Genomic DNA, 11,622 nt, shown 5'->3' on the forward strand with positions numbered 1-11,622 from the left:
GTTCAGTGAATGCACCTCAGCCCACTGACAATTGGATAAGTGGGGTATTATTATGTAGAAGTCATTTCTACACAGAGAACTCAAACTGGGCTGAACTCAGCTTTTTGTACAAAACAAGTTTGAAGTCTTTGACGACAGACAGACAGACAGACAGGCGACAGAGGCCTCGTCTGCAGTGTGAAAGTAATATGTATTTGTAATACGCTGCCCCATGCCTCCACACCTCCCCACCGCTTCTCTCCTCAGGTTACCACAGAAACCACCGACACGGTCGACAACGACGCCGCACCCGTCCGAGCGCCGTCCCCGATTGTTCGACCCCTCCTCCCAGGCACCATGAGGCCCCTCAGCCCTACGAGGGGCCCCCGCCTCCCACTGGAACCCCGGGACCCCCGGGACCTCCGGGACTCTCAAGATCTGGCAAACAAGAAGAAGAAAGGACTGCTTTCCAAGGGGAAGAAGCTGCTGAAGAGACTCTCCCCTGTTAAATAAAAAAACAAAGCATACGTGTACAATACGTGCACATGCTGGGCTCTGTATATTGCACCCATACAATCAACTCTGATCCAACAACACATGACAGAGAGGATGGGAGCTTTGACTCCTGGACTGCGTGAGCCTGTTTGAATATAACCAGTCATACAATTATTCATGTTTGGTGATGGATACAAATCAACTAAATTATGTACAGTGCAGTGCCAAAATCAAGAGAGGTCACCTGCAGACACAAAAACATATTACTGTGATGTATTTTAAATCAACGGATGACTAAAAAACAAAAAAAAAACTAGGATTTTCATGACATGTAATTTTCTCTTTTCTTTACCATTAATCAGAAGAACTATACATTTATTTCAAGCAGGGTAGCTGTGACAAAGCATCTGCTTACGTCTAAGTTTCTAACAGCCTTTTCTCACCAAAACAAAAGCATCAGTTTTTGTGGAGTTTTGATGTCACTACAGAGACCATACTCCTCTAAGAAAAATCTCAAATAGACTACACTGTTATTGAGGCATTCTGTGAAGTAATGCTGGCTGCTAACACAAAAGGCTTTATTCAGTGCAATATCATAGAGAGGTGGTTGTGGTAGCATACGTGGGAAAGAAAAGAAGCATTTCCACTTGAACCTGTGAGAGTTTTCTGTGATGAAAGGATTTTTTTTTTTGTTTAAAAAAGGATAGCAGATTGGCAACAGGGCATTAACGTCAGAAACACCGGACGAGCTTAGCTGTCTCAGTGGCCTTTTTATCGAAAACGATATGAGCATGACGTTCCTCGTTTGATTACAAGGTTGATTCACACCAGTTTTTTTTTTGTTGTTGTTGTTTCATGACTTGTGCTTTGTCATTTTTGGAAATTAAACAGGAGCCGAAATGTTTGTCGTCCTCGCTGTCAAGCTGTCATGAAACGCCTAGTTCAAGACAAAATTTATTTGTGTCTGTCTTCCTATTGCACAAAGGTGGCTGTTTTGTCTGACTATTGGTAAAAAGACAAGTTTTGTGTGCCTGTGTGTGTGTGTGTGTGTGTGTGTGTGAGTGTGTATGTAAGGCAGTATGTGATGCATTCATGTTTTGCACCTTTCATGTTTCTTGTTCACTTTTGTTTTTGTTTTTCTGAATGAGAGGCCATGTAGTTATTGGTCCTGTGATCTAGTGATGTGCTGCTACCTCCATTGCCTGTGTGGGCTGTTTAGTTTTGTTGTCTCATGTTGATAGAGAGGGCCAAGTTAAAGCATCATAGAAATTTACAAATCCAAATGCCAAGGTGTGCATTGTTCCCGGATTTCTGTTTCATCCACCTGAGATCTGTGGAGAGAAACTTATTTAACTGAAACGTTTCATATCTGGTGGCATTTATGCTCTACATGACTTGTACTTACAGTACATAAGGACTATACCATAAAATGTCACACTGTCACACAATCTGGTGCAGAGCAGATGTTTACTTTATTCCTATGATCTTGGATAACTGAACAATTTAATGAAATAAACAGTTTGTTCTCAAAGCTTGAGTCTGGAGAGCGCACACGGTAATCAGTAATGCCAATATTCTGGCTGCTGCTCCATTTTAGTTTGTTGACTCACTGAATGTTTTATATATTTAATCGAGTCTTCAGAAACAAACAAACCTATTTGCATACTGCCACTATAAGATTTGCACCAGAAAATGTAATCAGATCAGTTGAAACTACTTAATATCCCGCAGGCTGCCACACTGATTGTCTATTAAATCAGTTTCTTTGTTCATTGTCAGCGTAAAAATCTAGAAAATCTGTCATGATTACAAGGAGTGAGAAAATACAATGAATCTGAATGAAGTGTTTCTATGTGATTAGTGAAACTGAATGTCAGCATTTCACTCCAGTTTTTACTTGTTTGAAAGTTTTTGTTTTTTTTCAATATTCCACTCCAATTTAATTCATAAGCTTTATTTGAAATTCTTCTCACATTCAGCACACATTTTCAACTTTCATTCCTGCGGCCAGAATGTCAAATTCAACCCTTGAAAGGCTTTTTGTTTTCACATCCAGGTAAATTAGAAAACGTGTAGCTTGGAGAGCACATGCTAAGTGGGAACCGAAAACTGTGACCAAAAAAGAAAAGAAAAGACAAAAATAGATGTTATGTTTAAGACGTTTTTTTTCTCACTTCTAATCAGTTTTTTTGATGACATAAAAACAATGAATTTCAAAGACATTCAAACTGCAATGCTAACTTTTCACCTCACTGATCACATGCAGTCACAGCACATAATTCAAAATGTCTCAAACAGAACTCAACCTGCTGTCCTACCTCAGTGTTTTGGCCCTCGAGGAGACAGACATTGTGTGTGCTAAATATACAAGATAATTGAAATAATGTTTCATTTTTGAAAGCAAATATGAACTTAGGTTACTGAGAGGGGAAGGGCCTGCTTACTGTACCGACACTTTGTGTGTGTTGTGGAGGTGACTGAAAGTGTTCGAGAACTCAATGAACTAACTGGAGGGATGGTACGTCTCATAGCTTTAATCATTTAAAAAAAATTCTATGCCCTCAGTTTAGTTTTAAACATCCATTCTATCCTTTTCGTCTCCAGTTGTCTCTTATGTCGAGTTGCCCTTGAAAGATGAGTCAGATATGAGTTTATTGTGTGAAATAGGGTTTCTCTCCTCATTATTTATTAATGATGTTGATTAAATGCAATGACAAGAGAGGGATTTGCCAAAATGGAATGTAAGAAACGTTCAGCCGGCAATAGATTTACATCTGATTCTTTTTGTTCCAAAGCTGTTCATGTATAGTTTCTCACTCAGTCTGTCACAAAGTTTAAATACTGTAATATGGTGTCCCAATACCAAATCATTCACTTGTATGGGTGTAGTGTCTCTAAATGCTGTAGCTCTTTTGTACTTTGATCCATTTGTAGATAATTTATAAATGTTTCTACTTGATTTTACGACAGCCTTTTTGTTAGTGCACTGAGATTTCCTCTCCCTGTAAAAGACTGCGAGCATTCTCCATAGTGTCCTTTGAAATCAGATGTATCAGTCCACCGTATGTGCTTGCTTTGTGAATCAAAGTTCAAAAAAAAAAAAAAAAGGAAAAAAAAGAGAAATCATTGGACAGTATTTATGGTGATTAATTATGTGTGGGTGTGCATGTGAAAAAATACAACTTTTATAACCAAATTAAATTTGATATTTTTTAGAAAATCACTGTTTTCATTCATTTGTGTATTATATTATATGTTTTCTCTGAAGGGCGCAGGTCAGATTAGTAGCTGTTTTATTTAATACAGGAGGAAATGTTCAACCTTTTGGGACTCTGATCCTATGACACATACATCTGGGGACCCACTACAGATGAATGGCAGGCTGTCCTGTCGGTCATTCATTATTGAGCGAGTTAATGAATCAGTGTTAATTCTGTAGTTTAGGGTCTGCGCTCACACCACTCTGAAAGGTTTCAGCTATAAAGAAAACAGATGAATGCTTGTTATATGGATCAACACAGTATTGAGCTAAAACAAATTGCATTTCCTGAAAGCTGAAATTAATTTGCAAAACACTGCTGAAAATGCAGAAATCTGACATGAATTTGCATGAAAAATCTGAAAGCTCAAATGTATTGCAGTAGTAAAGCTGGAGTTGGAAAAGTTGAAACATTAATGTCCTTAAAGAGCAGGCCATTTTTACATTTGAATTGTTTCAAAACACACAGAAGATGAATAAATCATTGCTGAAAATGCAGAAATGTGAAATGAATTGCCAGAATTGGAAGTTGAACTGCATTACCTGAAGAAGCTAAGAGCTGAAATACATTGCTAGAAAAGCTGTAAACTAAACTGTAATATTGTCAATGGTTTTCACTTCTATTGTAATAAATTGTTGAAAAAAGCACAATATTTTAAAAAGTATCAACGATAGAAGCATAAATGTCCTTAAAGAGCAAGTTTTTGCAAGATTTGAATGGTTTATGTAGCTTAAAATATGTGAAGAAGAATGCTGAATCAGCATTCCCACTAATCATCATCATGATGTTTAAGGCTATATAATGATGTCATAAAAAATGATTTGAAGTCTGGTCACAGAGGGGAGGAAAGTGACTAAATTTCCGATCGTATTTTCATATCCTGGCCTGATGGACCTGACAGATGGCTGAATCTTTAATTATCACACAAATTAACGAGTCATGATGTATATATTTTTAAAAATGGACTGAAATGTATGTGGGAGGGTCGGCGTGTAGCAGCTGACATTAGAACGATGTATGAAGCTGAACTTCAACATCATCTGATGAACACATTTTAGTGATATAACCTGGGTTTTTATTCAATCAATATCAGACGCCATCACCAAGGCTTATTCTTATGGCTGCAGCAAACACACAGCCCTCTGCAGAGTGATATACTTACCTTGTTCTCAAATGAATGAACTGAGGCACTAGAAGTGGCTCTTGCTGTAAGTAAAAGGCTCGTCAATAGAACCTGTGTCCTAATGGGTGCCGTCAGATGTAATCCAGAGGTTTCTCGGTGGGTCTGCCGGCAATTATGGGCAGACGGTACACTGAGGCTGAAAATAGATCATACTTTTAGCAGTTTCAGTCAGCGTTCAGTGCACTTTGGAAAGGTACACACCACCATTGCTTGCTGTGTCATGGGTTGCTTAATGGCACTTTCAGTGTTTGCCTAATTTGATTATAACCCCAGGTTATAATGAGCTGCAACAAGTGGATAGAAAATCCTCTAAATCAGCTTTAGGAAATTCTCTGTGACGTCTCACACTCATTAACGACGGACAATAACAGGATGACAGTGACTGTTATCTTTTGTGGGAATGACAAATTAAACAATTTAATACATGGATTCATGCAAGGTTTATTATACCAACTGAATTACATTCTAATTAACAGTTTTATATTCAGACGACAGTCTGGTCGTCATTCAGAACATCACAACAAATCACACCCTGCCTGTCATTACATCGGTGACTGAAGGGACGGTGACAATATCGAGTTCACACAAGCCTGGTTGGCAGTTTATAAACAACTCAGCTGGCTGTCAGTAAAAATTAGATTTCCAATTAATAAGGCATTGGACAAACACGGTTTCAATGCAGCAACATCGAGAAACAACTGAAGTGCTGTTAAATGAGATCTGAAGTATAACAGATGTTGTCTCTCATCCATGACTCCAAACTCGTACTGACTGGAAGGAGCCTGAAACGTTGGGTCTTGGTGAGTCAAAGAGGCCCAGTTCAGAGTCGCATTTTAACAACTAGAGTCTCAAAAGTTCTCAAAGTCTGAGATCCAACAAAGATGCTTCGACGTGATTTAGTTGCGTCACTTCAGAAGTCTGAAATGAGAAATAACACTTCTCACTTAAATCACTTAATTTGCTCCCAGTATAATACAGAATCAACTTCAATGGTCTGACTTGCCAGTATATTTCTACCCTGCTCTCACTGACTACAATCCAGGCAGAACTGGGGTGGTGGTTTTAGCTTCTGTTGAGATCCTGTGGACACAGTTGTTACAGATCTCAACTGTGTCCACATTCAAAAGTAAACTGACAACGAGTCTTTTTTTCTGAGGCTCGTGATTAGTTATTATGTGTGCGTGTGTGTGTGTGTGTGTGTACAGCTGCCAGACTCGTCGCTGTTGTCACGCTGTTACACCACAATCCTCCGGAGGGCAGCAGTGCTTTTCAGTTGGGTGGTGACAGCATGGGATTGTGAAGACTGCAGTTTCATGATGAGGGATGTAAAATGTGAGTCATCAATGTATTTAATTGTCTGATTAAACATTTGCTGATGTCAACACAGTTACCATAAGCACATAGAGCCAAATGTCATCCATAGGGCTGAACTTCAGAAGATGTCCTTCAGCCTCCTCCTCCTCCTCCTCCTCCTCCTCCTCCTTTTTCATACCCTTTTCTACATGCATATTTGATTGTACCACTTGCTTGATTCAAGCAGGGAAAGATCCTGAGAAAAGACTGCAGTGTTTCAGCTGGGTTCTGCTGAAACACACATTCTGTTCTCAGGGAGGTCAGAAAGAAAGCAGATTGAATTTGGAAATCACTTAATCTTTGTTTTGTTGCTTCTAATATATTTGCCCTATACTCTATTTTCTCCCTGTCCTTCCTCTCCTCTCCCTCTCTCACTCCCCTCCCTTCCTTATCCCCCCTCCCCACCCACCACCTCCTCTCCTTCTCTTCCGCTCGCTCTTGCCCTTATTTTCCCTTGCAAGCCAACAGATTTATATTGAGCTGTAAGTCTCTGGAGTCCCCGAGGGCCGGTGGATGTTTAAAATTCTTGCCAGTTGTAACCTCTCTATCACTCGCTTTCGTTCTGCCTGCCACGCCACCAGAGGGGGGCATAAGGAGACATCCATCTTCTGATGGCCTTTCTGAATATTTCACAAAACCTCAGAGTGCCAGTTAAACACTCAACGTCTGGTTGACCCTCCTGCCCCAGAATCACAGCAGGGATCTCCCAGGTAAAATATTTTAATTTGACTTTGATATACCGAGAGACCTTTTGTCATATGACGAGTTGGAGGTTTCTTTTGAAGTCTCTGGGCTTGAACAGTTTTTTAAAACTTCTCTAAATTCATACAGTGGGTGTGTGGTAAAGAGGTTTGGCCCCCCCGTGCTTTGCACGTGAAACACATTTGACATGTGATAAATTAACATATGGGAACATATAGGAGGACAATATAACACACACATATTGTCTCCATGTTGGTCACTGCACATCTGGACTCTCATCAATGCACTTTTCTTTATAATGTTTCAAGCAACACAACAATATTACATAGCTTTGACATTACAATGTATACATGGCAGTGACAGTGTTTTCCTAGCCGAGAGCTTTTAAAATGGACTTATTAACATAATAATATTAATGTTAAACAATATGCATTAAAGGTTACAACTAGTTACCAATACTATCAAAGAAAACAGTAGTGTCAGCATTTCACCACACAATTTACACTCATCAGTGCAGAGCAGCACGGTGAGGAGGTCTACGGAAATTCGGCAGGTACATTAAGGAAGATGCACAGTGAATTAATTACCACAGGAAACTCTGGTAAATAAAAATAGCTTACCTGCTCAATGAGATGAAATGAAAACACTAAACAAAATCACTGTATGATAAATAAAGTGAGGAAATACATTTGCATTACCTCAAACTAATTGCCACACAATAAAGGACCCCCTGAGGCTCTGGGGCCCTAGGGCAGCTGCCTGCTTTGCTCTACTAATCCAGCTTCACATACATAACATAGAATTAATTTCTTTGCATGCTTAATATTATTATTATGAGACATACTCATGATAGTCATATCTATACATATATCTATATTATGGAAATGTTAGCAATAAAACATTACCTGATGCTGTGATATGACCTGGAGCTGTGTACAGTAAGTTTTACATAAGAGCTTTTTTCACCTGAGGTCATAAAAATTCTCAACAAAAAAAAGCAAGCTCACACTGAATAGTTCACCTGTGAGTCCATCCATCCTCTCCAACATTAATGCGTTTCCCAGCGGGTGGTTTGAGGCAAGCCTCTTACCTGTCCATCACGGCACACTGAGGGCAGGCTGTTGGTGGGAGGACATACCACCTGGCAGGTAACTCATTCGAGGCGCCCCGCAGGAGTGGAAAAGTGATGTTTATGGCAGCTGTGCATTCATTCGGCATCGGAGGAAGAATGTTGGCTGACGTCAGCGAAAGGGAAGAAGCCAGGGCACAGACTTTGCCTTGGTGATTCATCTTTGGCGGAGACTGCTCGGAGTGGGAGACATCGACAAGGCACAACTTGGCTGGAGAGCCCTCAGAGCTCGAGCACCATGAGTGCCGAAAAGACTCGGGGCCCGGCTGGCCGGCTGCCCCCCTGGCAGGCTGTAGTGCTAAGGGTTATTACACAGGTGTAACGGCAGCTTTATGTTCAGAGACTGGACTCCAGCACTCCCTGGAGATCAGAGTGGAGAATACAGAAGCAGTTTGTAATGATTTCCACTCAGAGGGTTTTATAAATGCTTATGGCTCCAATTGTCTTGGGCATTCTTGAACTACTTTTTCTGTTATTATTCTGTTCATGTGCTGCCCCCTCCTCCTGCTAATCAGATGCAGCATCAACAGGATGAAACTGAGCTGAGTTGATCTAATGGTTGTTTGATGGATTGCTGAAAGTGAAGACAATAGGGTTATTAAAATGGAACATTACTGTTCAATATCCATCATTGAGTTTGATTACTGTCAGAAAAGGTTAATAAATCTACTAATCATACGATGACCCCAGTGTGCAGTGAGGGGTCACAGACACTTTTATCAAAGTGCGCATGTGCTGACCGTGCATGCAGCGTGTTACAGTCGCTCTTATCTGTTTTCTTATCCTCCCCCCCGAGGATCAATAAAGTATTTCTGATTCTGATTCGTAACTTTTATTGCACATTTGTTGTTTGGATCACCAAAGTGATTACAGTTCACCCTGAAAGGAACACTAACATCTGCACTGGATTTCATGGCAATCCATCCAATAGTTGTCGAGCTATCCGACTGACAGACTGACACTGCCATCCCTGGAGTTATGTTGCTGGTGTGGCTAAAAAGAGTCAATGGTCTATTTCCTGAATCCCTGACTAAGCTTTAGCTCTGATCAGTAGTCACTGAGGTATTTTCTCCTGCTCTGTATCTGTTTCAAAAACTCAATGAGGCACAGCTTCCTGAAATTAACTAATCCACAGGGATTTAGGTCTTGACCCACGTTGCTCCACATCAAATGACCTCCAAAAACCTTTGAGCCACCCGGCGGCAGCTTTATATCCAGTATTGGAGTCACACATGGTGCATAGGACCACCTCTCTGTCATCTCTAATAGCACCAGCAGCAGGTTGCATGTCTGGAACAACAACTGAGATCTGGAGACTTTCCCAGACTCAATAGTCGGTGGCCTCTGCCACTGTCAGCTTTAATAATCCCATCCAGCCAAAAACACAGACGAATTGCTCAAATTAAAGCTCAGTGGCTTCAAGCATGCAATGCATTTGCCAACCCTGCACTGTAAGCACTACAGCAATGTGTACAGTAAAATCAAGCTCCTCTCCTGAGATAATACAGACTCCATTAGTTCTTCAAAGTTTTATTGGCATTTAGAGATCCCTAAATGTCTCTCTAGGGCACATATTTATTTTAATCAGCCTCTGCTGTCAGGAGAGAAAATGTTTATTTGCCAATGATGCCTGCATGCATAATGCTGTCACCTTGGCACTGGTGCCACCTTGCAATAAAACAGGCACTGAGGCACCGGGCACAGTGGGTTTAGTTGGAAGACATATTCTGCCAGTAAAGCACATTTGTTTCAGAGAACAGGTATTTAGGGAGGATGTTGGAGAGTAGATGTAGTAGACGAGTCTGACCAAGCTCATTAAATCCACTAGGTGTTCTTTAACATAAATCTGATGTCAGCACTTAGTCCGATGTCTCCGTGCTGAACCAGAGTGGATGGACGCCACAGTGCTTAAACTGCATAACCCCCCCGACTGGCTCGCTCTTAGACACAAAACTGCTCATATTATCGTCTCCCTGGTTGTAGGGCGCACTGCAACAAGACATCATGCTATTTCAGTTCAGACTTTGAACTCACACCGATGCTCAGTGTACCTCATTATAATGAGTGTATGGAATTTTAGGTCAAGGCAGATGTAGTGATACACATAAAAAGAGAAAAAAATATAATTACTCAGAGTGTTAAGAAATTAAATGTGGCCCGAAGGCCTGCTGTAGCACAGAAAAATATATTTCTACTTTACTTTATTTGACTCTGAGCACATCGACCTCAAATATGCAAATACTGCGTGGACACATATGTGAGGTAGTCCCAAATCATCAGTAAACAACTTTACATTGTGTAGTTTAGCAGGACTCATACAAGAGTAAAGTGGAGTTTGCATGAGTGTCTGCTGATCCTTTGTACCGTGTTGTTAAACGTATAGTGTACGGTGACACCACAAGGCTTTATAGCTATAGTGCCTGCATCCATCTGCTCCATCCTCTGCAGTAAGATCCCATGTGATGCTGTGGACTGAGAATATGCAGCTGACAGCTGGCAAAACCTGCACTAAACTTTTTCCCTCCCTCAAAAACTGACTTAAGTAAAGTCGCAATTAATACAAAGGCCCTTCTGAATGTAATATGAACATCTGAACTTTAAATTTAGTAACAAATAGTAAAAATAGTAATAATACCTTTGTCAATGGGAACTCATTTTATTTTTCAAGTAAGTACAGAAGCCGAGGCAAGCTTGCAATCATTTTTCTTAATGCTGCTATCTTGAGATCATAAGTTACTTATTTTGTTATCTCGAGATATGAAACTTGTTCTGCCTGTTAGACCTTGATTAAAGTACAGTCTGATGCATTGATCAATAATGGGTACTCCTTGATTTGATATTTTCAGTTTAAATCAGTTGCTACAGTTGTCAAGACACCGTCTATGTGTGCTGGCATGACACTCCTGATCTCTGATAAACATAACATAAGTAGGTTAATAAGAGGAAATGACGTTTTCTTTTCTTTTCACGGTGGGTTGATTAACTCGTTGACCTTTTGTTTTCTCATTAATGGGTTGATTATTATAAAACATCTTGTTTTCTCGAGATAACGAAATAAGTAACTCGTGATCTTGAGATCAGGCATTACAAAAAAATAATTGCAATCACGGCCATTCTCGGCTTCCGTAAGTAAGGTCTAACAATAATAATAATCTTGATGTGTCCCCGCATATAAATTCTCCCTTTAGCCCAGAATCATATCCTTCATTAGTTAAATCAACATTAAACGGACTCGTGGAGAAACCACTGATCCTCCTTGACCTCATGTGCATTTAATTTTCTCGCAGCTCTTCCCCTACCGGCGATTACCCACGTGGGTCTCGTTAATCTGACAGGCGGCACATGTTTACTGATGTCTATCGTGGGACCAGCAGTGCCAGCAGACCGTGTTTACCGGAGGAGAGCACCCCTCTCACCACTCAGAGACACCGAAGGAGGAGACCCGCCTTTTAGAACTATTCAACAAGGATAAGGAAGTCAACCAACTTGTTTTGCACTTGACCCTCTACAGTCAGGGGAAG

At 40.5% G+C, this 11,622-nt stretch overlaps 1 protein-coding gene across 1 annotated transcript in view; it reads left to right on the forward strand.

The window, feature by feature from the left end:
- Positions 1-492, forward strand: part of rimbp2a (RIMS binding protein 2a) — a 55,820-nt gene extending 55,328 nt beyond the window's left edge. The window contains 1 exon segment of the mRNA XM_070924566.1: positions 247-492. Within this exon segment, the coding sequence (XP_070780667.1) occupies positions 247-492 (246 nt within the window).
- Positions 493-11,622: the final 11,130 nt, after the last annotated feature.

The sequence above is a fragment of the Enoplosus armatus genome, chromosome 18 (assembly GCF_043641665.1).
Source record: "Enoplosus armatus isolate fEnoArm2 chromosome 18, fEnoArm2.hap1, whole genome shotgun sequence".
NCBI classification, from domain to species: Eukaryota; Metazoa; Chordata; class Actinopteri; order Centrarchiformes; family Enoplosidae; genus Enoplosus; species Enoplosus armatus.